Below are 27,217 nucleotides of genomic sequence, written 5' to 3'. Positions count from 1 at the left end.
GTGCCTGATTGGGACACTCTTTACAGATGACCATCTTTTCCATATTCTCAAATAGGAGAGTGGGGAGGGAGAGAGAGATCAATTTCCCATGTCTATTCCTATAAGGGCACTAATCCTATCATGAGGGCTCCACCCTTGTGACCTAATTACTTCCAAATGCTCCATCACAACTAGTATCAAATTGGCAATTAGGGTTTCAACATAGGAATTTGGGGAGATACAATGTAACCTATAATGCACTTATAGCCACAACAAGCAGGGGAAGAGGACAGTGAGTATTTTCTGAGTAGATGCAACATGAAACAGTCTGTTACAGCGTCTCATAAGATTCTGATACACAGAGTCTAGGGTACCTCTCAATCATGTTATTTTGAAAACATGTCCCAGGTTATTCTGAGGACACCACAGTTATGTCCCACTGCCCTGCACTAACACATGACATGTGGATCCTGGCAGATGCTCCTGCCATCTAGAAGTTCTCTAGATGATTGACAGGCAGGGTAACACACAGTCCAGTGAACTCCCCAGCTCAGAAGAGTCCCATACACTCTCCAGCTCCTGTGTCAGTCTCTAGGAGGCACATGAGCAAAATAGTTAACAAGGACAGACTCTAGAGTCAGGCCTCCAGGTTAAATCCTGGCTCTACCACTTAGTCTCTGGCAGGCATAAACCTTGTTCTGTGTAGAACTCATGATACTGGAGGGAAAGAAAGCTCTCTTTCCCTGAGAACGCTGGCAGAAATTTCAAAGAGGTACTCAGTGGGTCCATCTGGGTGACCTGTATCTTCAAGACAGCCATTCTTACTATCCCACTTTGTTTGGCCAGGCATGTGTCATATGCCCTTCCCCAGGGCCAGCTGTACCCAAACCCCATGGACTAAACAGGGTCACCACTGAAGGGGGACAGGCTTTCCCATGACAGGATGCTGGGCAGACCAGCAGCATGTTGTGATCACAGCAGCCTTCACTTTCTCCTGTTGAGGCTACGTCACTGAGGAAGGACACCCAACTACAGAAGAATTAGGGATTAGGGAGGCCAGGCCCTGGAGGCTGTTCCCACAGATTTTTTTTTTGGAGGGGGGTGGGTAGAAAAGCTAAGCAATATAAAAGAAGTGGGACTCCTTTTTGCATGTTCTGGAGTTACTCCCAGGAGGCATGAGAACTGGGAACAGACAACTGACCTTCTTCTGGGCACAGCGGCTCTAAGAGAACAGCAGCTTGTCCATTGGCTGTGACATGAAGCGAGGGACAACAGGTCACATTCTAATTTAAAGGGGAGTTGGGTAAGGTCAGTCAGCTGTGCCTGCTTTGTGCAGAATGGCAGGACAGTGGGATGGCGGGATGGGACCAGTTCCTTAGGATGAGAGGGAATTGGAGGCAGTGGAATGAGTACAGAAAGGGAAATTGCCACTTGTGGTATTCCAGGGAATAATAATAATGGTGAAATAATAATGTTTACTGAATGGTGAAGTATGATAAGCACATTTAAAGCATGAATCTATTTAATCTTCAAATGTAGATCCCATTATTGGGCAGGGATTATAGCTCAGTTGGTAGAGTGCCTGCCTTGCATGCACAAGGCCCTGGGTTCAATCCCTACCACCACCAAAAAAAAAAAAAAAAATAGATCCCATTATTAAAGTACTTCATTTGGAAGATTTCTGAGGAATAGAAAAGAACAAAGTAACTTGCCTAAGTAACTTTTCCAATAAATGGAAAGATCTGAATGCTCTATCATTTGACTGAGATGTTAATTTCATGGTTGTATATATTTGTTAAAATTCACTAAATTATACACTTGCATTTCACTATATGTAAATTTTACTTCAATAAAACATTTAAATAATAATACATGAGCCCATGTCCTGGGAGGAAGTCCAGTCCCCTCCCCAGGATTTACCAGGAGAGCTCACCTGCTCCACACAGTGGCCCTGGGGGCCACCTGTCACTCTTGCTCTAGGCTGTCCTCTCTGCCTTTCCAGCCTTCTCCTAACCTTAGGTTTGTTTCAGACCCAGGTATGCCCTGTTTTTGCTCCTTAAACTGTATTTAGTACATCTTCAAAAAGCTTGAAGATAACCTAAGAGAATTAGAATGCAAAGAAATAGAACTTCTCTTTTTAAATATTTAATTAGTTCTTCATATAATGCTTACTGTGTACCAAACACTGTTTTAAGTACTTTGTAGATATTAAATCTATTAAGCCATATCACAATCCAAGTAAAAGATATAATTGTCGGCCCCTATTATAGATGAGGCAGCTCAGGTCCAAATAGTTTGAAGATCTCACTCAAGGTCACATAACTGGGACAACTGGGACGTAGTCGCCCTGGAATGAGAAGCTGGGCAGTTCAGCCCCAGCACCCAGGGTCTTAGCCACGTGGCTGTGCTGCTGCTCCCAGTATCCGGCTCTTCCTTTCAGGTCCCTGTTGACTGTCTCCTCCTTAACTCCCCACCTGAGACCCTTTGCTGGGCCCTCTTAAGCAGAGACCTCTTCCTATGTCTTCCATCACAGTCCAGGCCCCTAAACCCCTGAACTCTGGTCCTCTGGCCTAATGTCCTTGCCAGGGGAAGCAAATCATCACCCTAGGCCATCCTTGTACATTGTCAAACAGGACAAACACTTAGCAGCCCAGTCCAAACATTTGAATTTCTCAGTAGATCAAAAATTCAGAACTGAGGAAGCTGGGAATGGGGGAGGGTCCTCTCAAAGGCATTCATCAGCGTCTTATCTTGAATGAAGAAACTATTGTGGCTTTCAATAGCCATTTTGGTTCATGCTTTCATATGTAGAGGCTTCTTTATAATCCATCAATTTATACCTGGGGACAGCCAGTATAAGTTATGAGCATGCTTTGAAAAGCGTAAAGTACTGTGTGGTTGTTTCATTTTCTTTCATATGAAGGAAAAGTTGTGAAAACCTTTAGACCATACAAACCTCTCTTTTGGAGCTCCCAGGGACCCCCAAAAGAACTCTAAGCTCTCAAACATTCTGACAGTCAGTCATCATTTATTAAGTATCCATTAAAATGGGTATCAGGTAGTTCCTGCAGAATCCTGTGCAGTAACATTTAGGATGTCTACGTCAGATTGCTTTTTGAAAGACAAGATGTTTTTCACCCATACCAACTACTACCAGAGCCATCTCCTCTGAGGCAGAGTGGCTAAGATGGTGTGCTGTGTCATTCTGAGCCCTAGGATCTTTAGTGATGTGGTCTTCATGTCTTCCAAGGATTGAAGTGCCCCTCAAGGACAGAAGTGACCCACGACTTCCACTGGGCTCTTTGCTGAAGGAAAAGGCACCTGAAATCCAGCGTCTTCAGGAGGACTGGCAAAGCCAGAAGGCCAGGCTGCAAGCCCAGGTAGAAGGGCAGCCGGGTGGGGACTTCCCATGGAGTTAGCCTGCCTCCTTCTACAGACAACTCTGGGAAAGCACTAGGGCAGGCTGCCATTCAAGCTGGAGAGGGCATTAGAGTCCAGGACGAGGCAGGATTCTTGGTTTTGTTAATTTATTTTTTCAAACTCTGCCCTATTCAAAAGTCAGTGGTAGAGCAGTCACGGTGCATGTGCCAGGCCCTGGGTTCACTCCCTCATACTGCCCCCCAAAATCCCCTTCTGTGCTCATGGACACACTGTTGATACATCAGTGAACAGTGAACATTCCAGATAAGACTCCTGGTATTTCATATATAAGGAACACGCGCATTAGCAACAATGGTGGGAATACAATAAACCACCCTCCATATCCTTGGCTTCTGCAACCTGGAATTTAATCAAATACAGATAGAAAACAATTAAGAGTAAAAACTACTTCTGTACTGCACATGTACAGACTTTTATTTCTTGATATTTTCTAAACAATAGAGTTTGACAACTGTTTACATAGTTGCCCTGATTCATTGCATTTACATGCTATTGTGTATTGTAAGGAATGTAGGGATGGCTTCAAGTATGCAGGAGGATGTGCCCAGGTTAGATGCAAATTCGGCACTGTTTTATGTGGTATCCACAGATGTGCTGGATCTAGTCCCCTGCAGATATGGAGGGACAATTGTGTTTTGTGCTTTAGCAGAGGAGTTTGGAACAGACAGAAAGTACTAGAGTAAGAAATAAGCAAATCATGCAGTACCTTAGAAGGAGATGGGTCTTTAGGAAAGGAGCAGGGCAGGGTGGAGGGGCTGGAGGCCCCTCTAAATGACTCATGGGGAAAAGCCTCAGGAAGAAGCAAGATCGAGAATCAAGCCCCTGAGGGAGGTGAGGGAGGCCACTGTGCGGGGAGAATGTTCTGGCCCCTCCTGATTTCTCTTAGAGGGTTTGTGTCCCAGAACATCCTCACTTTCCCTCCTGGGTGGCTCTAGCAGAGCCCTCTGCCCCTGCCCTCGAGGACTTGCCACCGGGTTCTTCTTCGGCTGGCATTTCCACTCCTCGGAGTTGCCCCACACGGGAGGCTCAGCTAGTGAGACTACTCAGAAAGCTCGGGTTAGGGGGACAGCCCGGGAGGGCAGGGGCGGCCGTCCTGAGGCGCGCGGTGGCGGGCAGGTCTCGCAGATGCAGCGGGCCCTGGAGCAGTGCACCAGCAGCTACGGGGAGGACCTGCGCGAGCTCCAGGACAGCCTCCAGCAGAGCCAGGCCGCCAAGGCCCAGCTCGAGGCCTCCCACCAGCGCGCCCTGCGAGCCCTGGACCAGGCCAAGACGCAGGAGCTCAAGGTAGGGGCAACTGCGGGAGCCAAGCCGTGCAGTTCTCAGGGCCCTGCCGTGTCGGCCCCTGTTGCGCACCTCCTGACGCCCCAGTGCCTTTTGTCCATCGTCTCCAGCACCCACGTGATCACACAAGGTCACTATTATCCTATTACCTTTTCCATACAAGGAAAGAGGCCCAGAGAGATTCAGCAACTTGCAGAAGGTCACCTAGTAGTAAGGGGCAAGGCAGGGACTCAGACTTGGTCCCTTAGGCTTCTGGTGCCTCTTTCTCCTAACGGCATGTGTCCTGGTATTAAGAACAACTTGCTTTCCGGACTTGAGCAATGTCACGCCTGACGCATGCTGGGAATGTGAGCCCAGGCCAGCAGTTAAAGGGGGAGGGGAGCTCCACGCTGAGAAAGAGCAGCTTAGCATCAAGAGCTCCCCCAAGGCTGTGGGAAGCTGCCAGGTGGTGGCCAGCCCAAATGATGTTGAATCCATCAGGCCATCTAGGCAAATTTCATCTAGCACCTTCTACCTCTAACGTTTTTGGTTCTGTAATATATATCCATATTGCCCTGATAAAAAAGCAAAACAACCTTTAAGAAAGAAAGAAAGAAAGGGAGGAAGGAAGGAAGGAAGGAAGGAAGGAAGGAAGGAAGGAAGGAAGGAAGGAAAGAAGGAAGGAAGGAAGGAAGGAGGAAAGGAAGGAAGGAAAGAAAGAAAGGGAGGAAGGAAGGAAGGAAGGAGGAAAGGAAGGAAGGAAGGAAAGAAAGAAAGAAAGAGGGAGGGAAGAAAGAAAGAAAGAGGAAGGAAGGAAGGAAGGAAGGAAGGAAGGAAGGAAGGAAGGAAGGAAAGAAAAGAAAAGAAAAAAGAAAAGAAAAGAAGTGAGATAATGCGCTGGACTGCCTGACATTTACCAGGTACTGAAGGAAAAAAGTTCCCTCACTTCTTTTATTTTTCTATCTTTTTCCAATTTGGTTTGCAATTGACAGAACAGTCTGGTCAATGAGACCCTCTAAGTCTATCCGCTGTTGGGTAGCTCTGGCTTTCATGTTTGTCAGGACTTCTCCCCTCCCCTGGGGGCTGCAGACCCTAAACCACTACAGAGGCAAGGAAGCCTGAGGCTTTGCTCACCTGTAAGGGAAGAGCTCCAGGGGTTCTGGGAGGCACATGAAGAAGGATCTGAGGCCCAGCCAGGGCAGAGGAAAGGGCACTCTGCTCATCACGGGCTCCAAGTCCTAGTGCTTGGAAACTCTAGAACCAGATTCAGGGATCTTCACTGCAGCTTCAGTCTGCATGGGGATGGTTCCAAAATGAGACCAAAGAGGTTAAGTGCTGATTCTGATTGGAAGGAGCCAACATCCAGCATTGCTGGTGCAGACTAGTAATTAAGAGTAAGCCAAAAAAAAAAAAATAATAAAAAAAAAAAGAGTAAGCCATCTGGGTTCAAGCTCTGGACCTAACCACTTACAAGGTGTGAGCCAGGGCAGGTCACCTAGCTCCTTTGTGTGGGTCTCAGTCTCCTCATTTATAAAATAATAGATAATAGTATGTATCAAATGGCATGTTTGAGAAGATTAAAAGACATAATACATGTAAAGTACTTATTAAGACATGGCTAAGAGCTCAGTTTTTAAAAGGTCCACTCTTGCTACTCATTTATTTATTCTACAGATACTTATCAGGCTGCGGTTGTGAGCTACTATGGTGCTGAGCGTGGGAGATAACAGATGATTAACACCCTGTCCTCTTAGGACTCAGCGCCAAGGGCACAGGTAGCCACTAAAACAGACTGCTGTAATTTAGTGGGCCAGAGCCATGGGAGTTGTCCAGAGTATTTGGGGAACACAGAGAAAGGAGACTATATACAGTACAGGATGTGAGAGACTGGGGCTTCCCAAGGGTCCTGATTCCACCTGAGTGACCACAAAAAGGACAAATAAAATTCCCATGGAGACTGGAGCACTCACCAGAGATGAGTGTCTGATGTGATACAAAGTCTGGGTGCAGCACCCTGAGTGGTCATCACTGTCAGGGGCTTCTCTGCAAGACAGTGGGCAGCTGACCTGAATCCCTGCTGTCCCTAGAGACAGGGACATGGTCACAGAGTTAGAGATTGCCTCCCTCTTTTATAACCCTGTGTGTTCCCACTTCCCTGGACATAAAAATTACAGATCAGCATTTTCTGAGCCTTGCAGCAAGTGTAAGTGCCAAAGGAGGGAAGTCAGATGGTTTGAAAGCAGGAGGCCAGGAGGCTTTCCTGTCTTCTCATTGGATAGGCTTGCCTATCCAATGAGACATCCTCCTGCTGCTGCTGGGGAGGAGCAGAGACAGAGCCTGGGAGAGCGGGCTCTGAGTTCCTGCTGGGTTCAGTAACTTGGCTGGAAGATGGCTGAGTTCTCTCCAACAAGAGACTCATGGATTCTGCCCCCAGGGATCACACCCCCTACCTGTCTTCAGGCAGATCCTTTACTTTCTAAGACCGTTTCTTCCTTTATTAAAAGGAGTTGGGGTTAAAACTCCTGTATCTCTTCTGTGTAACTTAAAGAAAGCCAAGTCATCTCTAGTAGCCCTAGCTTCCTGTTTTAACTGGAACTCTCTGGGTTGCAAAAAGAAAAAACACAGCAGAAACTGTATTTGTTTCTTATTGCTACTATTAACAGATTACCACAAACTTGGGACTTAACACAAAACAAACCTGTCACCTGACAGTTGTGGAGGTCAGAAATCTGAAAATCAAGGTGTTGGCAGAGCTGAGACCCTTCAGTAGGCTCTAGGAGAGTCTGTTTCTTGGCCTTTTCCACTCCCAGGGGCTGCCTGCTTTCCTTGGTTCCTGGCCCCATCCTGCATCATCAAAGGCAGTCATCCAGCATCTTCACATCTCTCTCCCTCTCTCTCCTCAATTCCACCACAAAACCCCTGTATCCCTTTTATAATGACTCTTGTGATTGAGGCCCACAAGATAATTCAGAATAATCTCTTTTCAACATCCTTAACCTAATCACATCTGCCAAGTTTATTTTACCGTGAAAGGTAACATATTTAGTTTCCAGAGATTCAGACATGAACATTTTAGTGGTCATTTCTGTACCTACCACAGGTGCCTCTGCCCACTCATCCTGGGAAAGATAGAAGATAGTGTTTTAGTCAGCTTTCACATTGCTGTGACCAAAATACCTGAACAGAACAATGGAAAGGAGGGAAAGTTCATTTGGGGCTCATGGTTTCAGAAGTCTCAGTACATAAATGGCTGATTCCATTGCTCTGGGCCCACAGTGTACAGAGACAGTATATCATGGCAGAAGGGGCTAGCACAGGAAATCTGCTTGGCTCGTGATGGGGTGAGGAAGCAGAGAGAGGAGGGGAAAGGGTCACAGAAAGATGCTCTCCCAGGGCACACCTCCAGCCAGACCCTACCTGCCTATGGTTAGCACCCAAGCCATCCATTGGTTGGACTGATTAGGTTATAGCTCTCATAGTCTAATCATTTCACCTCTGATTATTCCTGCATCAACAGGAGCTTTTTGGAGACACCTCATATCCACACCATAACAATTCAGTGCTTCTGAGTGTGTTAAATCTGTAGCCACACAGTCAGTGTCTGTACCTGTCCCTTTGTCTCATTCCCTTCCTCCTCTGTGTCCTAACACTAAATTCCCAATGAAAGAATTCTGATTGGGCCCCCTTGGAACAGATGTCTTCTCTGGTCCAATCAGCTGTGGATGGGGGTGAGTTCATGTGGTACAAAATGGCCAGTCCATTGCTAGAGCATCCCCGTAGCCTAACAAGCCCTCCACAATTGAGTAATGAATGCCCAATTTTATGCCTCCTTCCTCCTGCTTCTGCCCACAGGCCATAGAGGAGCGCTTGAAGAAGGAATCCAGCCACAGCCTCCAGATCCAACACCAGGCACACCGGCTGGAGCTCCAGGCCTTGGAGGAAAAGGCCAGGCAAGAGCTGCAAGAGGAGCGTGAGAGGATGCAGGCACAGCAAGCGCTGCTGCTAGGTACACCCCGCCTGCAGCCTTCAAGTGCCTGGCCACCTGCAGGGGCCACATGAAACCAGTGGCCAGCAGGGACTCGGGCCTAAAGGCATGCAGGCCAGAGCAACAACCTTGCTCTGCCTCCAACAGCTGTGCCACTTAGGGTGGACCACCCTGAGCCTCGTTTTCCTGTTCTATAAAATGGAGTCACAATTGTCCCTACCTCATAGAGTAGTTATATAGAATTAAAGGAAATATTAATTCTATATAATAGGAGTGTCTTGCATATAATAGGCGCCCAGGGAATATAGATATTAACATCATTATTAATATTGAATGTAAGTCAGATCTCTGAGCTTTCCCAGGGTTTTATGGGATTGCCTCAGCCTCTCACTGAAGGTTTACCCAGTCTTTCCTGGTCTTCCTTTGTGTGCTCTCAACATGATATTCAGCCCCTCATCTGTTTCCACATCAAAAACCACTCACAAAAGGATTCTGAAAGTTAATGGAGGCAGCGAAGAACTCTGGAGCCAAACTTCCCAATCCAGCTCCAATACTGATTTATATGAGTAAATTTCTCCTGGTTTTGGTCCATCTCCTATTGGGATGACACACCATCTCCTGCCTCCATGATCCAGTCAAGACCCCAGGCCTGTGGGATGGAGAACCTGCAAATGCTTTGTCTCAAGAGTTGATATAAACTTCAAGATTTTCAACTTGAGACCACTGACCCCAGAGGAAGTCCCTGGGTCCTTTGATAATTCCTTGTTCTTCCCGTGGCTTCCTGATGTGTGCTGAGACCAACTGCTGCCTCAGGATTGGGCCCTGGGCTCAGCCATCCCACTCTCACCTGCTACCCATCCTACCAATGAGCAGTAGCCAAGCAGGTGGTTCAGAGTAAAGACGAATCCCCACTCCACCACTTAGCTGTGTGGCTCTGGGCAACTTACCCTGGGATGTTCATCATAAATGGAGCTCGGATGAATGGGAGCGGAGGATGTGTGTGGGGCGGGGGGGGGGTGCGTAATATGCACCAGAGAAGATGGTTGTGGGGCTTAAATGAGAACAGTTCTCAAAGGGTTTACAGCATATTTAGTGCTCCATACATGTTACTCTGTTTCTGTTATCTTGGAATAAGTTCAGGGGACTCAGCCTGAAGCCTTCAGCAGCTACCCACTCAACCCCACCCCAAAGACTATCCCTGCAGGACAGACTTCAGCCATGACCGTGACCTTTTGCTGCTCTTCTTTCTGCAGAATCCCTGGGGCAGGAGCTATCAGAGCAGCGAGCTGTGTGCTCTGAGCACCAGAAGGAGCTGGAGGCACTGCAGGCTCAGCTGAAGGCTCTGGGAAGCTTGGGCAGAAGGCAGGCCACTGGCCCATGCGCAGGAGACAGCAAGGACCCTGCCATCATCACAGAGGTCAGTGCCTCTGCCCCCACCATAGCCCACCCCACCCTACCCCATTCTGCCCTCCTGGAGCAGCATTTGGGCCACAGCATGAGCCCATGGACAACAGGCACTGGTACTGGCTCATTCCCCTGCCTGAAATGGCAAGACCCTTCTCCTCCCTGGATCTGGGGGGGATATTTGGTGAACTGACAGACTTTCATCTTTGAAAAGCAAAAAATAGTGCTCAAGTGCTGCACATTATCTGTAATTCAGGCACAGTGGCATCTCAGGGTGTGGTGCCAGACACCTCCCATCCCAGACTACTAGTCTGGGTTACTCCTTGGGATATGCATAAGAATTTCTCAGAACTCGTCCCCAGATAGACTCCCCATCTACACCTCGCTGTTTTCATTGAGGTCCAACTTTCTGCCTGGACCTTGCCCATCAGCCCCTTCCCTGCATGTCCTTAACTCCTATTCCAGCCAGGTAGCACAGGGACCTCCTAACAGTCCAGGCCCTCTCCTTCAGCCCTTTGCTAGGCTTTGGGTATTTGGTTAAAAGCCCAGAACTACTTTGTGAAAAGCCTTCAGTGGCTCCCGTTGGAATAAGCTCCAAATGCCCCCAGACATTGAAAAGCCTCCACTGGCTACAGCCTGTGTCTCCAGTCACATTCCCAGCGGGTCCCTTGGCATCTGCACCATCCCTTTGTCCTTGGAGCCTGTGAACTCCAGCCTGTCATGCTTGCCCCCTCTTCTACCCAGCTTACCCTGGGTGGCAGAGGAAGGGCCAAGCGGCCGGGAGTGTGGGGGAGCTTCTCCTGCACACCCAGACCGCTCCACCCTCGAGCTCCTGGAGAGCTTCCTATTGGCACTCCAGACTGCTGCGGGCCCTGTTAGGCCCTTAGGCGGTAACGCTTAGGTGGGGAGCCCTCCAGGTGGAGGGAATGGCAAAGGCAAGCAGCAGGCAACAGGTGAAGTAAGTGCCTTGCTTGTTTGGATGTGAGCTACATTCGTGGTTCAACAGTTTTAAACTCTTTGCGGGCCACACCTGGCCAACTCCCAAAGCACCTGGGCGGGGGCTGCAGGCTGGGCGGGCACGCACGGGCCTCCATCCTCGCTGCAGCGCATTGGCCTGTGGTGCCTTGTCCACCTTTGCAACCCCTAAAAGCACCGGTTTTGGTTTGCTTCTCTAGGATGGGGGCGGCCCGGGCCAGGCCGGCTCCCCGCCGGGCGTCGCCGAGCAGGGGCAGAGCGAGGGCTGCGGGCCGCGAGAGGAGAGCGCTCAGCTCAGGGAAGCCTTGCTGCGACTGCGCGCCGAGGCCGAGCAGCACCAGCAGGAGGTGCTGCAGCTCCGTGAGCAGCACAGGTGGGTCGGGGCCCGGCTTAACTGCCCCTCGGATGCGGCTCAGGGCGGGAGATGGGAAACGCCCCCGCCCTCCAAAAGACTCCTTAATACCTTAACAATCCGGGATGTTACTCCTTTGACCCCTGCAAGGTACTGGTGTTCTGGGAATCCTAGATCTCCAAATAGGATTTGCCCCATAGGAGAGGGAACCCCATGTCCCTGCAAAACACGGAATTCATCAGACCTAGACTCATACCTAGAAGACCCCCAAAGTGTTCTCAGATCAGGCCTTTGGAGAAAGTATGGTGGAATAATTCAAACAGTGCTGTGCACTTTAACTGTGACATTGATGAGTCAGCTGATTTCTCCCGACTGGGTCCTCATCCGAAAAATGGAGTTACCACCAACCGCTGTGGCTGGGGCCGCGGTAGGGTGCAGCGAGGTGTGTGCAGAGGTGGTTTGGGCCGGCATGGAGGAAGCACTGTGTTGGTTCTTTATGGAGGTTAGTAAATAACTTATCAATCCTGAATTCACTGCCCTTTTATCCCTGTTGGAAAGTTTTTAATACAAATCCAATTTCTTTAATAGGACTTTTAGCAAGACTTTTTAGTTTCTTTCTTTAAGAATGAACTTTATCAATTAATCTTTCCAAAAAAGTGGTAGAGCACGTTCCTATCAGGCACAAGATCCTGAGCTGAACCTCTGGCACTGGAAAAAATAAAATAAAATCTCCTGGAACCTTTGTTGAGCATACATTACTGGGTTCTATCCCTACTCTTTCTGATTCATTGGGGCCAGAGTATAATTAAATAGATTTTCAGTACTAAAGGAGCTGCTGCTGCAGAGTCACCATATCCATCTTGAGTACCACTGTGTGAGTCCTTCATTTCCCTCTTCCTGCAATAAACAGATAGGGTGAGGGAATTTTCCAGAGGTTCTGGAGTTCCTCGGGACAAGGGATGAATCCCCCTTTTCCAGGCAGAAGCATTGACTGAGATTAACCAAGGGAGAGGTGTCCTGTAGCCTCAGGTAGCTCTGGGTAACATGGGTTCTCAGACAGAGATGCCTCCAAGAGAGCTCTGTTAAAAACACCCGCTCTGGACTCCCCTAGTTGCAGTAGAGCTGAGGAGGGGCTCTGGAATCTGGATGTGGAAAGAGGCCCCAGTTGTTCTAATGCCCAGAGGAGGGAAGCTGCCACCAGGAGAGGGGCATCACTCTGAGTCCTCAGCTCACGGTGAGGGGAGGAGGGTTCCACCCAGGCTCCTGTGGCTGTGAAGTAACTCAGGCCCCAACAGGGCTATGGTCCTGAGACCTGCCCCCAAGTGAGCAGCAGACCTGAGGCTCATCTGAGGGATGGCCACAAGCCCACCTGGTGGGACACCTTAGATTCAGATAGTGCCTCACCAAGTGACCCTGGGCAAGAGCCCACAATAAGGAGGTTGGGCTGGGGTTGGGACTCCGAATCACTCTGGGCCTACCTCCCTTCAAGTAAGGAAAGGAAGAGCTCCTCTCCTGGGAGTAAGTACAATTACATGGAAATTTGCAAGTCCTTTATGAGAGTGAATTACCTCTGTGGCTCACCCGGGGATCCCTTAATACTCCACCTTAGTTTTAGGCAAATGGTAGCTAATGGTTGAACATGGGTTTTGTGCCATGGACTGTTCTAGACATGTATTAATGCAAGTCCTCCTGGTAATGACCCCCATAAGGTAAGTGCCACTGTCACCTCCAGTTAGCAGAACACAGATTAGAAGCAGCTTGCTTGAGGTCACACAGCTAGTGGGGAGGAGGCCATGGATGCAGGCAGCCTGGTCCCAGGTGCTGCTCTTACTCCATCCCATGCTGCCTTTCCACCTGGACGGGGGATCTCCAGGTCTCAGAGTCCCAGGGCACTGGGTCTCCCCAGCTGCTCCAAGTGAGGGGAATGTTTCCTGGGCTCTCCTCCAGGTCTGTTCCTCACCCCTTTCCTCTGAAGCCTGCCTCCTGCTCAGGGTCTCCTTCATGGATGCCGGAGTGGGAGAGAGCTGCAAAGGAACCCGTGGATTCTACAATTCAGACCCAACTCCTCTCATGAGTGTTTTGATCTTAGATTCATAACCTCCCTCTACCCAGGGTCACCTAAACCATCCCACTCAGTGGAGTGTGGAGGGGCTGGCTATCCCTGGAGCTGGAGTGAGCCTGGCTGTGCTTCTGTCTACCCAGGATGCTGGAGGAGGACCAACAAGCCCAGAAGACCAGGGAGGTGGAGACGCTTCGCCAGGAACACAGGAAGGAGATGCAGGCCATGGTGGCTGATTTCAGTGGAGCCCAGGCCCGGCTCCAGGCCAGGCTGGCGGCCCTGGAAGCTGAGTAAGGAAGACCCTGGGCCCCAGAGAGGGAGACACTAGCAGATGTACCATTTATGAAGGGGACCAATTCATCCTGGTGTCTCTAGGTTTTCCTAGTTTTTCCTGCTAGAAAACCTTTCCGTTCCTGGCAGATGAGGATGGTGGCTCTTCATCTTATAAGGCTGCAGGGCACTGGTTATCTGTGAAAATGAGCACTGTTTCATGGGCCTGGTTTACCCCTTACACTTAGAAAAAAATATCAGAAGGACCTGGGCTACATTTTTGTGAGTGTCTGCCCTATTCAAACACGTATCATCTCATTCAATGTTCACAAGGGGGAAACTGTCCTCCCTCACCCCCCAGATGAAAAAAACACAGTCCCTTGTGCATGTCTACGTGCATTCATTTATTTATTCAACAAGTATTTGTTAAGGGCCTACTATGTTCTGTGCACAATTTTAATCTCAAAAGTTGTAAGCGGGAACAAAAGACTATGTTTTCATGGTGCTCACAAGTTCCAGGTGGGGATTCAGATAAGAAATAGTCAATACTTAACTTCATAGCAGGTAGTGAAAGTGCTAGAAGGCAGGATAAGGGCACAGAGTGACAAGGATCATCTGAGAGCCAGTCTGAAGGAACAAGTACAAAGGCCCCAGGGCCTGTGTCACATGACTGGGAAGAGTCAGTTGGCTGGTTTGGGTGAATGGAGTGAGAGTGAGTGCTAGGGAGTGGCTGGCTGAGATCTGCCCTTTACTGGAAGGAACTTGATGTGTTTATAGTCCTCGGGGAAGCCCTGGGGATGGAACATCTGATTTACCTTTTAAAAGAGTCACGTCACTTCTAGGGCTGGGGTTGTGACTCAGTGGTGGAGCGCTCATCTAGCACATGCGAGGCACTAGGTTCAATCCTCAGCACCACATAAAAATAAATAAATAAACGTATTGTGTCCAACTACACCCTGAAAAATAAATACTAAAAAAAAAAAAAAAAAAAGAGTCACTTCTGGTTGCTGAAAGATGAGGCTAGGGGTCTGGGGTGATTGATAGGGACACCATTTAGGAGGATATTACTATAATGCAGGTGCAGGTAGGTGAATCCATTTGCCCAAGATTATACAGCACTAAGTAAATAAAGAGATCATCTATCTGGCCCTTAGCCTGCACTCTTAGAAACTGGTCTCCACTGTCTCCAATGCAAAAGGAATCATCCAAAAGCTTCACTGAAAGGTTTTTCCAGCCACCATCTGTCTAATGGGCACTTGTCATGTGCTGGGTATCCGTTACTTCATTGAATTCTCACAACCACCCCATGGTTGAAATACTATGCTCAGGGTAACATAAGAAGGAAAAAGTAGCATCAGGATTAGAGCCCAGGTCAGCTCATCCCAAAGCCCCAGGCCTTAGGGGTCCTCTGCAGCCCCAAACCTCCCTCTCCCCTCACCACGGGAGAATCTGGCTTCAGAAGACTGGCTCGTGCTGCACCTGTCTGCCAGCAGATGGCACCAGAGCCATGTCAGCATCCAGGGGACCTGCTGGCCTCCCAGTGGGTAGTGGCATTTTCCTGCTCTTGCCCCAGCTACATCCCAGTCTCTTGAAGCCTGGCTGAGTGCAGCGTTTATGTGCACCCATGGATCTTTAGTTCCTTGCCCTGCAGCCTTGGGAGAACTGACAGGGGACATACTGGGAGATGGGGTCCTGGGTTCTGCACCTAACTCACGAGTGGCCCTGTGCCGGCCTCTGCTGCTGTCCTACCTCAGCTGGCCAGGCTCAGTACATGCCAACATCCACCTGGTGTCCACTGGGCATCCCTCCCGTTGAGTAATCACTGTAAAGGGGACTAACTGCCTGCTTTGGACAGACTGAAAGATGCAGGAGAGAAGCCAGGAAAGGGAGCGTCCAGGCCTGAGGACCTGCAGCTCATAGGCCGTTTGCAGACCCGCCTCAAGGAGAGAGAGGAGATCATCAAGCAGCTCACGGTGAGACTGCCAGGGCCCAGCAGACAGCAGCAGGCCCGGTGCCCATGTACCTGGTGGGGCATGGCTGAGCTATCCAGGAGCAACCCCCACTGGGTGCCCAGCCTTTCTCTAAAAGTGCCTAAAATCTTGACTTGCAAAGAATCCTTTCTTAAACAGAATTACTCACTGATTAAAAATATTAGTACAGGAAAACAGGAGGCAAAGAAAACCCACTCTACTCCCAAGATGGGGTCCTGGGTTCTGCACCTAACTCAATGAGTGGCCCTGTGCCAGCCTCTGCACAAGTCTACTCCCAAGTCCAATGGCATTTGCTTCATGTTGAATATTAGTTCAGTTTTTTGTAGTACCAAAGAGAATTTCTATTGTTGATCTTCCTGTTGTAAAAATAACCATCTGTTTCTTAGTTAAAAAAATAAAAATCATTCCCTTGATCCTTTGAAGGTAAGTTATTTCCAACTCCCTCTGATTCTATATCCTAAAGCCACCAAGACCTGATGGTCATTTCTTAAGATGCCCCTTCCCTTCCTTTATTCCTGATCACCTGCCTCACTTCTATGTGTCTTCCAACTTTGACCAATGACTGAAGATTATATTAATAAGGAATTATGACTCACTTGATAAGTGTGGGATATTGTGGTTATCATTTTTGTTAGAAAAAAAAAAGAATCCTTAATCTTTGAAATACATATTGAAGTTTTTACAGATGAAATTAAATGACAACTGGAATTTGCTATAAGAATAATATAGCTGGAGAGAAAAGAGTAGATGACACACACAATAATCCACCTTGGCCCATTACAGTTATAATTGCTGAAGTGGGCGATGGATCTTATGTGCCCTCTTTACTTTTGTGTTTACATCTATGATACAAATGTGAAATAAACGGTAGTGAGGAAAGGAGCCGAGATCTCTTGGGCATTCAAGGGTATTCTTTCTCTACATTAGATTTCAAACGCTGAGAATACTTGCTTGGCATAAATTTGTTCTTTCCTTCCCCGAAGGACCCTGGAAGTAAAGGGCATTCCCTACAGCTCCAGCGGCTGGTAGCTTAATTGCCGACTGCCCTCCCTCCCGTGGCCTTGCCTTCTCTCTGTGTTCTGCCCTCCCAGATGTCTTCTTTCAAGTCAGGCCCAGTGCTATGTGCTCAGGCCCATTTAGACTTGTTGTATTGGTTTTCCAGGAAGAGAGAAGGTTTCACTACGCAGCGTTCCCTAGCACGATGTCCCATCGGAATCGGTCCTTTTCTTTCAATCCTCACCCAGGGTATTTGACACCTTCCATGAAGGTAAGTTGGATCTACGGATTTTAATGCATCATACAGTTCTGTTGACTTCTTTCCTCCTAAAGGAAACTGCAGCTAGTTGATGTGCACTGGGCTGGTGTACATTGAGAGGAGCAGGCATTGGCAAAAGACCCACAGGAAATGGCCCACTGTCCTAACAAACAGCTTTTACATCTGGCTTGGGCAGATTATGTGTGGTTTTTACTTCCCATGGGCCTTTGTATTTTTCAAATTTTCTACAGTAAACATGTGTCCCTATTAATAATAGTCCTATCTGGGTCATGGGAGAGAGGGGAAATAGTGGGAATTTTCTACTGCTTTCTTTACTTTTTCTTAAATATTTCTTAGTTGTAGATGGACATAATAGCTTTATTTACATGTAATGCTGAGGCTCAAACCCAGTGCCTCACACGTACTAGGAGAGCACTCTACTGCTGAGCCACAACCCCAGCCCCTTCTTTATTTCTTTATGATGTTTTTGGAATATGTAATGATGAGCCTGTTCGTATCCAAGTCTCTTATCTGCTATCACAATATCCTAACACTTCTAAAGAATTAGTATTTTTTTACAGCTCATAAAACAATAAACCTAAACTGACCTGAACTGATGAGATCTTATTTATATCCTTACTTATATCCTTACTGTAACAAAATATAAATTTCACTAAGGAGATATTAATATATTTGAGTACAGGGTGTGTCCAGCTAATGTGGGGTGGTACATGGTCTCTAAGCTCTTAAAAATTATTACACGTCTTCTCCAGAAATTTTGGATAAAGAAAACTGTGGACTTACATGTTCTTTAAAACATAAAATAGGGCTGGGGATGGGGCTCAAGCGGTAGTGCGCTCGCCTGGCATGCGTGCCGCCTGGGTTCGATCCTCAGCACCACATACAAAGATGTTGTGTCCGCCAAAAACTAAAAAATAAATATTAAAAATTCTCTCTCTCTCTTTCTAAAAAAAAAACATAGAAGAAAGGGGATTTAAAGAGCTAAGGTGTAGCTCAGTGGTAAAGCACTTGCCCAACATTTTTGAGGCCCTGACTTTTGTCCCCAGAACTTCAAAAATAAATAATATTAAATAAAAATATCTAAAAGTAACATGCAAGTATATCATGAAAGTTGTTGCCTCTTTTCCCATTATCGCTTTGGTTGGGTGGGCCTTCTTTACCTTTACAATAAAGCCATTTGTGGGAAGCACTAACAGAACTTCCCTCCAATACAAATAGAAAAAGAGGATGGAGGAGGTGCCGAGTCGAGTAGTGAGCGTGCCAAACCTCGCCTCCTACGCCAAGAACTTCCTCAGTGGGGATCTGAGTTCCAGACTTAACGCGCCTCCATTGACCAAGTCACCCAGTTTGGACCCAAGCCCCAGTTGTAGCCGGCCTTACAAACCCACCCAGTCTCTAGATGCTAAGACTGCCACAAGGTAGGGGTGCAGAGGTCTCATTGCATTTCCATGGATGGGGCAGGGTGGGGAGTGTGGAATTAGGGATTCTTTTTGGCACATGCTAAATACTCCACATTTGGGCAAATATAGAGTAGCAAAACCAGCCCTGTCCTGCAGAAATAGCAATTAGCCAAACAGGAAGATTGTGTAAGAGAGGGGAATTATGTCATTCTTTGGAAGGGGTACTATTTCTGGTATCAAATTCCAAAAGGTCCTTCTTTTTGGGGGGTGTGGGGGGATGTTACCCAGTATTGAACTCAGGAGCACTCAACCATTGAGCCACATCCCCAGCCCTATTTTGTCTCACTGAGTTGCTTAGCACCTTGCCATTGCTGAGGCTGGTTTTGAACTTGCAATCCTCCTGCCTCAGCCTCCCAAGCTGCTGGGATTACAGGTGTGTGCCACTGAGCTAGCCCAGAAAACCTTTTTTAATGGAATCACTTAGCTGAGAACTTTGGTGTGGGTTACATAGAGGATAGACTCTCTTCACCTGGCTTTGAGGTCTGTATTTAAAATCTGGTCCTCATGTTTCTTAGCTGTGTAGCCCTGGCCAGTCACTTGACCTCTCTGGTTCCCTATATTCCCACTATGAAAATGGAAATCATATAGTTAATACCCGCATCATTAGACTGATGTGACACTAAAGGAATTAACCCATAGGACATGTTTAACAAAGGCCAGGCACAAAAGGGCTCAGTACAATTTCACTATTATTAAGGCTATTTCCCAAGATTTATTGTATTATTTTGGAGTTTTAAGGCCTCTAAATCTGTGAGTTTGATTGATTGTGCATAATGATCAGATGCACCTTCCTTATCTTCCCTTGTTTCTTGCTTCTGAAATCTTTCACACACTTCTGATCTTCCTGTGTTTACTAATTCTTCTTCCTCTCCAGTCTTGCATTCAAAAGGCGCACTTTACATTCTGGGCTTAAAGTTTGCATTTCAGGAAGGGCCCCATCTAAAATGTCCTGTCCCAGAAGCCCTGCCTGCCTGCTGCCCCAGGGCTGTCTGGACAGATGGAGAGGCTGAGAGCTTTTGAGTGTGGCGCTGGAAGGAACCCCTTGCTTTCCCTGTATGGGTCCAGCCCGTTTCCCAGCTGTGGAAGCCCAGGCCCAGAGCCCCCAAACACCTGTTAACCACCAGGGCCAGTCTTTGACTCTGGCCATGTTTTTCTCCTCATTAATGTACACTTCTGGGCTGGACATGGTGGCGCAGGGCTGTAATCCCAGAGGCTTGGGAGGCTGAGGTAGGAGGATCCTGAGTTCAAAGCTAGCCTCAGCAAAAGCCAGGCCCTAAGCAACTCAGTGAGACCCAGTCTCTAAATAAAATACAAAATAGGGCTGGGGATGTGGCTCAGTGGTTAAATGCCCCTGAGTTCAATCCCGGGTACCCACCACCACAAATGCACTTCTGTTTAAAGCTCTTCTGTTGTTTCACATGAAGCTTCACAATGCATAGACTGGTCAGCCAGGTGTGCTGGGATTGGTGACTACGGTTTCTCCTTTTCAATCCAGTAGGCTAATTTCAAGGCCTCGCTGAGACGCTAGAATACACTAGACAGCTGGTAGTGCTCACAATGTTCTGCTGACCTTTTTTATACTTTTTTACAATTAAACTTACCTAATTCGTGTCTGAAATAAATAATAAATGTTGCAAAATACACCTCATTACTGTAGTAACCACTAACTTTAAGGAGACAATGGAGAAGCAAACAATGGAGAACCTTGTTTTCAAAATAGGAACTGGACTTTCCCTCCCCACCCCATTCCTTACAACCTGTTTCCAGCCAGGAAGAGGTGGTCTCTGGCTGGAATGTTTCCTTGGAAAGGTAAGGGAGCATTCCACTGCCTACTGAAAAATTTCAAAAATCACAGAAGAAACTTCTGTTTGTTTTTAGGACACAAGATGGTGAAACAGCCCAAGCCAAAGAAGCCCAGCAGAAACAGGGCTCCCCACACCAGGAGTGGTTTACCAAGTACTTCTCCTTCTAAACTCAGCCTTGAGATACCTCAGAGAGGCTGTTAGAAAACCACTTAAAACGTCTGAAGGAGTGAACTACAACCAACCAACCAACCAAAACATTTCATACTATTTCATTGTGACACAGGTTCATTAAAAAATCTTGATATTAAAGATAAATCAAACCAATGTTATTAAAAAGCACCCACAGGAAAATGTTATTAATGTTCCAGTGACCTATACCATTTGTATTTCCAGTGTCCATGACATTGTACTCCACTTTGTGGGCTGGCAGACTTTGTGGTTTCCGTGGTCTATTTTAAAAGTGGTTTCATTTTTCCTTAGGATGCTAGTCATTTCCACTTGAAAAGCTGCTTTTTATGTAAAATGATATTATTCCAAAATACACATCCAACCTCAATAGGAAGAGGAATAAAAATAAAGTTCAAAACAGGAAAGTCAATAAAAAAGAAAAAAAAATCGACCTATTAGGAATGAACCACAGCATGCGTAGTTTGCATGTTCTGACTTCCTGGGTCTAGGACAGGCAGCAGATTACAGAGGGTTAACACCTACCTCAGAAGGGGCTTTGCAAGATTAAACAATGAGTGAAGATGCCCATCAAGAATTGGAATTTTTTGTGAGTAGCTGTGCCTTGCCCCACCAAACATCTGTTTCAATGACTGTCCTGTCAACTTGTTATTTTTGAAAGTTTCTAGCCCATCTGATCTCTGAAGTCAAAGATCTCCAGAATCCCTGGTATTTGGGTTTGGGCCATTTGCCTCATGATGTGTTGCTGCCCCTTTGCATGGACTCTCAGTAGATCAAAGGGCACTGGGAATGGCTGCTCACGGTGCTGACCTTGCTCTCAGTCCACATGCATTATCTACCCTCTGCAGAGCAATGTGACTTGTCAAAGACTCAATGCAAATTTTAGTGGGCAAAATATTTTCTCAATCCTTTGGTGCTGGCCCAGTAAGTGGCCTAAACAGATGTTAACTCTATGCACTGTCAAATCTTTGCTCTTTGAATAAAACTTTAAACAACTGGGCAGTAAGAATGGTTGTGCTGGTATTGCTTTTTCTTAAAAAGGTAGAACTGGATGAAGACAGAGTTGAAAAGTAGGAAATTCATTTTAAGCTCAGTCAGAGCATCAACAAATAAAAAGTGGCAATAACATACTTCACACACATCAGTTTGAGAGAAATGCAAGTAAAATTGAAACTCAACATTTAAAGGCAAAATTTACTACTGAAACAAAACATGAAGCTAATAGGATTTTGTTGTCGAAATGCTGGGAAGTGCTCTATCACTGAGCTCAGCAGTGTTGCTCAGTGGTAGAGCATACACTTAACATGTGCAAAGCCCTGGATTCAAAAAAAGAACTCGAGATTTTGGAATACTTGCATATATATGAATATATGAGATTTTGGGGATGGAACCCAAGTCTAAAGATGAAATTCATTTGTTTCATACACACCTTAAACAGCCTGCTGGGTAATTTTATACATTATTTTTAGTACACCTGCATTTTGACTACATGCCAGGTGTGGAATTTTCCATTTGCAGTGTCATGTCAGTGCACAAAAACTCTTGGATTAGGGAAACTGAACTTGTCTCACATGAGTATTAAGTTCCAACAAATGAACTTTAGGAAAACAACATTCAGATCTTGGCCATAAGCATTGTGTTTTGTTTTGTGACAGGAAAAAAACTATACACAGGTGGTTATACTTCTGAGTTGAAACATTATCACAACCCTGTACAACTCCTAATAACTAACAAAGCAGACTGCACTATATACTACTGTCCTCTGACTCAGCATAATACTTTTGCAGGGACAAAATTATGTTGCTACTACATCTGTTTTTGACTCCTTTCTTACTTCAAGTGAAAGAACTTATTAAATTTCTAGATTCTACCTTGAAATAACTAAGCCTTTGTTAACCAAATTTTTACATTCTTCTATTAGTTTTTTGAGACTATTTCCTTGAGTATTGAAGTAAGGTATCTAAAGATACACAAATAAACTTTTAGTTTATTACAAAATAAACCACCCCAAAAGTTTCTAGTAATTTGTTATTTTTACCAGCAGAAAATGAAATTTTCACCTTTTTGGAGCCAATTATAGTAACAAAACAGATATGCTAGATATAATTCCATCTGTTTGAGGTGGCGTCATCTGATTCCACCAGACTCTCAAGAGCAGCCCTAGAGGTGATGGTAATGGCCTGTAGGTAACAATGGCTATTGAGAGACACGGACTGATTCAGGTTTGATGCTAAATCTTTTCAGGCTGTATTATGACCAGAGGCTGAAGAGTTCCATGTTCCTAGGGCTCTGCTGGAATGCAAACTGTTTCTTAACTGGGGTAGAAAAGAACAGATTCTGATGCTGCAATCTGTATCCGGGGTAAAAATGGGAGTTCATAACCCACTTGAATCAAAGTGTGAAATATGATTTGTCAAGAACTATGTAATGTTTTGAACAACCAACAATAAAAATAAAAAAAAAAAAAAGAAAAGAACAGAACAGATTCAACCCATCAGTTGCTGCAGACCACAGACCTGGGCCCTTAACTGCTCCAGCATTATTACCACAGCCAATGTAGTGGTTGTGGTTTAGACTCTTGGTCAACAGTCACTCTCCAGGATCCTTCTGAACTCTGTAAAGGTGAAGCTGGCAAATTAAACAGCTATGACAGGGACTTCCTTCAGTGTCTTACAGATTTCTAAGGGTGACAATTACCTCCACCATTACCCATAACTCTACCCCAGGATCCAATATTGCTTTTGTTTTTAGTAGTACTGGGGACTGAACCCAGGGCCTCACATATGCTGGGCCAGTGCTCTACCAATAAGCCTCACCCCCAGCCTCCTATGACACTGTTTTGATCTACTGTCTTCCACTAGCTCTCAGCTGTCTGCCTTGTAGGTGACTGATCTAGGACCTAGAACATGCAGGCACTGCAGCAACAGGAGAGGAAAGCCCTAAAGAGGTGGGAAGGGTTGTCTATGGGGTGGGAAGACAAAGGAAGTCCTGGAGCATGAACTCTGGTTTCTCCCTGAAGGACACAGCAGTGCAGAGAATTCCTATGTTCAGCAGTCAGCAAAGCGTCATTAAAAAAAGATGTTAACAAATTGACAATATTGGAAAATCATTATTTATTTGACGGATAACTTCTGAATTAATATAAAGAAATGACAGTAACTTGTATTTACATTCATTCAAAACATTTTCATTAAGCACCAAGTAGAATAGTTTCTGATCTTTTCACCAAAAACACTTTTATCATTGAAAGACTGCCTCAAACTTAGTTTATTTTGTGGGGGATGGGGGGGGCAGGGATACCAAGGATTGAACTCAGNCTGACATATTTACAAAATATCTGCACTCTGTACTGCTATGGAAGCATTACAAATGTTGCATTAGATTCCTCTTCTTGAGGTAGTTCAAAGTCTTGAGATAGCAAATTTACGTATTTTTCTGTACTACCATGGATGTGTAGTAATCATAAAAGACCAAAAACCAAATTCCTTCTCCCCTCATTCTAGGAGTACTTTAATTTTCCCCCTCGGATCATAGCAAACTAACAACATGGGGGGAAAAAAAACTATATATAAACTACATAAAATTTTAAAAACAAGCAAAAAGCCAAGAAAAAAAAAATCTGTGGAAAACTAATAGTCTAAACTTTGCTACAGACAAAACAAACAAAATGAAACCTCACTTTGTCTACCAAGCACTTTATAAAGTACTAAGTAATTAACAGCTCATAAAAATTGGGGAAATTTTTAGGTGGAGGTAAAATTAACACCAACTCATTCTCTAGCAAATAGCTGTTCTAAAATGCCACGTCCACACAGAGAGGTCTGGAGGAACTGTCTGCAGGAGGCTACCTTGTAGGCCAGACCTCTCTCAGGTCTGCTTCATAGGCGCAGGGATGTTGGCAGATGCCTGTTCCAGGTAGGCCAAGGAGCCCTGAGGGACCTCAGCTGGCTTTTTGTGCTGCACATTGATGTCCTCCAGCACCTGCTGCCAATGCCTCAGCTTTGTCAAGTGCTTCTGCACCAGCGCATCTTTCCGCTGCAACTCATTTCTTAGTTCTGAGACGTCCTACAGATGAAAGGGATGGAGTAAGTCAGAGGAAATGCAGGGGAATAATAAAGTTCTTGATTAGTGAGGAGCACCAGGAAGCAAATTCAAAACCATTAAACCATATCAGCCCATTCCTCTACTTGGCTCCACAGTTTGACTAATCTAAAGCAACTCTTCCAGTGAAGCTGACCACCTAATAACCAGAGCTTTTATTTTTAATCATCTTGTTAAGTAACAAAAGTCATAAAATTTAAAAAGCAACCCAGGGCTACTGTAAAAAAAAAAAGAAAAAAAAATCGAATACTTTCTCATCCTGTTTCCCAGCCATCTAGCAGCCCTCCCTTGTCCAAAGACTACAGCTGAGATTAGAAAATATTAAGAATGACAAACATATCAGCAATTGCTTGTAGGAATCCCCATCAAACCAGGTGCTGTGGTGCACATCTATAAACCCAGCTACCAGGGAGGCTGAGACAGGAAGATCACAAGTTAGAGGTCTACTGGGCAACTTGGCAAGACCCTGACTCAATCTTTAAAAAAAAAAAAAAGTGGGGAGCAAGGAGGCAGGGATATAGCTCAGTAATCCCCAGTACCACAAAAAAGAATCCATACCACTGTCTATAATTTCAGATTTCAAAATATTAAAATTGCAGATTCAAGAGATTTTTACAAACACCAGCATTAAATCTTTTATTAAGACCCAGACTTAACCACACCTGCATTGTTATTCAAGTATTTGTATCAGGAAACAAGTTAGCACAATAGACTATTAAGAATGTCATCATCTTATAATTCTCCCTCTCAACAGCTAGTATCGTAACAAAAAGAACCTTTCTGATTAACTGGTCAGCTTCTAGGAGATACTTTTTTAAAACTATCAAAACCTTATAACTTCATTTTAGTGTTTCTCACCAGGAGCACCAAGGGCCGAGTTAGGGTGGGAGGATTCCTCAATTCTCCACAATGAGGAGACAGGTCCTGGTTGGATCATTCATTGTCATTAAAGCTTCCTAGTCTTTGTGGCAACCCCAACGTATTTCCAAATGCCCCAGTCTAGAATCACTAAGACCCACCAAAATCCTAAGTTTTAAAGAACTATGCAGATCATTTACTTTTTGGTTCTTTGAACAAATTTGACAGATCCCTTTCTATGTGTGAGGCACAGGGCAAGGCAAATGTTTACACTGCCTGTCCAATATGGGTTTCTACCTATATTAATGGCTTTTCACTCTTTTTCACAAGGCAGAACTTTCTCTTTAAGAAAACATTTACTTAAAAAAAAGAAAGAAAGAAAAATTTACTGTGAAAGCCAGTGTGTGAAAGTAGGCAGAGCTACTCTTAAAGAGCTGCTCTCCACTCCTCACTCCTGGTGGCCCTTTCTGTCCAGGATGTCATAAATGGTGACAACCAGCACCATTTCATATTGATCTATAAATCCCTGATACAATTCACAGGTGTGTTTCATTAAAGCATAGATAGACTCATAAGACCAAGTGTTCTTCCTAAAAGTTGAGGAAAAATTGAATTTGTACCTCTTTTATAACTTGCTCAGGTTTCTGAACAGACAACTGCAATCTTTTTTGTAGAAAAAAGCATTCTGTCTGTCTTGCAATATCCAGAAACTTCTGGATACACTGATCAACACCTTAAAAAAAAAAGAAAACAGTAAGAAAAACATTTAAACATATATATCTTCCACATAAATAGTCAGATACATTAAAAAAGCCCCTTCTTATAGATGTAGTCTGGGATTTTAATCTTAGCCGTAGCAATATTAACTTAAAACTTCCCAGGTGTTAAGCAATATTAAATAGCAGATAATTTGTAAGGTACGTAAGGTAGTATGTGCCTGTAATCCCAGCAGGGAGGCTGAGACAGGAAGAGGACATGAATTTCAAGGCCAGTCTAGGCAACCCAGTGAGACACTGTCTCAAAATTAAAAATAAAAAGGGCTGGGGATGTAGTTCAGTGTTAGAGCACCAATACTAGGAAAAAAAAAATTTTTAAATATAATATGTGCTTTTATCAGGAGAAAAAGAAACCTTACACAATATGAATGCCATGAGGACTTCTAATTAAGAATATGGAGATTCAGGGATCATCATGATTTCTTGTTAAAACAGAACATTTAAAATATGGTACAAAAAACTCAGAACTGACTCTTCTGGAGACACAACACTGGGGTGAAGGATAAACACAGAAGATTTTTTCTCTATAGCACCTGTTCAAAAGATAATATCAATCTAGTTAGAAATGGTGGCACATTTCCAGCAATGAGGGAAACTGAGTCAGGAGGACTGCAAGTTTGGGGCCAGTCTTGTCAATTAAGCAAGATCCTATTTCAAAATTTAAAAAAGTCTGGGTAAGTAGTTCAGTGGTAGAGCACTACTGGGTTCAATCCCAAATACCAAATACCAGGGAGGGAAAAAATAAAAGATAATCACAACTTGTGGACTTTTAAAAAAAGCAATTCACAATTAATCTTCTTTTCCTGTTACCAATATGAAAAGGTCATTAAAAATGGTTCATTCTTGGGCTGGGGATGTGGTTCAAGGGGTAGAGTGCTTGCCTGGCATTCGCCGGGCGCTGGGTTCGATCCCCAATACGACATAAAAATAAAAAATAAAGATATTGTGTCCACATAAAACTAAAAAAATATATATATTAAAAAATGGTTCATTCTTAATGACACACATCTCAGTTAATAAAAAAAAAAAAAAAAAAAAA

General features: G+C 45.3%; 2 protein-coding genes across 3 annotated transcripts in view; one reads left to right on the top strand and one right to left on the bottom strand.

Moving 5' to 3' along the window:
- Positions 1–21,773, top strand: part of Fam184b (family with sequence similarity 184 member B) — a 107,632-nt gene extending 85,859 nt beyond the window's left edge. The window contains exons 9-18 of one of the 2 annotated variants that reach the window (XM_015481980.2): positions 3,230–3,359; positions 4,537–4,704; positions 8,533–8,686; positions 9,919–10,082; positions 11,245–11,417; positions 13,599–13,745; positions 15,581–15,698; positions 16,879–16,983; positions 18,211–18,410; positions 20,331–21,773. In XM_015481980.2, the coding sequence (XP_015337466.1) occupies positions 3,230–3,359; positions 4,537–4,704; positions 8,533–8,686; positions 9,919–10,082; positions 11,245–11,417; positions 13,599–13,745; positions 15,581–15,698; positions 16,879–16,983; positions 18,211–18,410; positions 20,331–20,424 (1,453 nt within the window). In that variant the 3' untranslated portion in view covers positions 20,425–21,773. The remainder of the gene's footprint in view (positions 1–3,229; positions 3,360–4,536; positions 4,705–8,532; positions 8,687–9,918; positions 10,083–11,244; positions 11,418–13,598; positions 13,746–15,580; positions 15,699–16,878; positions 16,984–18,210; positions 18,411–20,330) is intronic. The other variant, XM_048784259.1, reaches the window with a different exon arrangement.
- A 2,349-nt stretch (positions 21,774–24,122) lies between these two features.
- Med28 (mediator complex subunit 28) overlaps positions 24,123–27,217 on the bottom strand; it is a 4,340-nt gene continuing 1,245 nt past the window's right edge. Inside the window, exons 3-4 of the mRNA XM_015481979.2 lie at positions 26,023–26,135; positions 24,123–24,508 (exon numbers count right to left, since the gene is read on the bottom strand). Coding sequence (XP_015337465.1) covers positions 24,311–24,508; positions 26,023–26,135 — 311 coding nt within the window. The 3' untranslated portion in view covers positions 24,123–24,310. The remainder of the gene's footprint in view (positions 24,509–26,022; positions 26,136–27,217) is intronic.

The sequence above is a fragment of the Marmota marmota genome, unplaced genomic scaffold (assembly GCF_001458135.2).
Source record: "Marmota marmota marmota unplaced genomic scaffold, marMar, whole genome shotgun sequence".
Lineage (NCBI taxonomy): Eukaryota > Metazoa > Chordata > Mammalia > Rodentia > Sciuridae > Marmota > Marmota marmota.
Note: the sequence above shows the minus strand (reverse complement) of the source record. Positions and strands in the feature narration are given on the sequence as shown.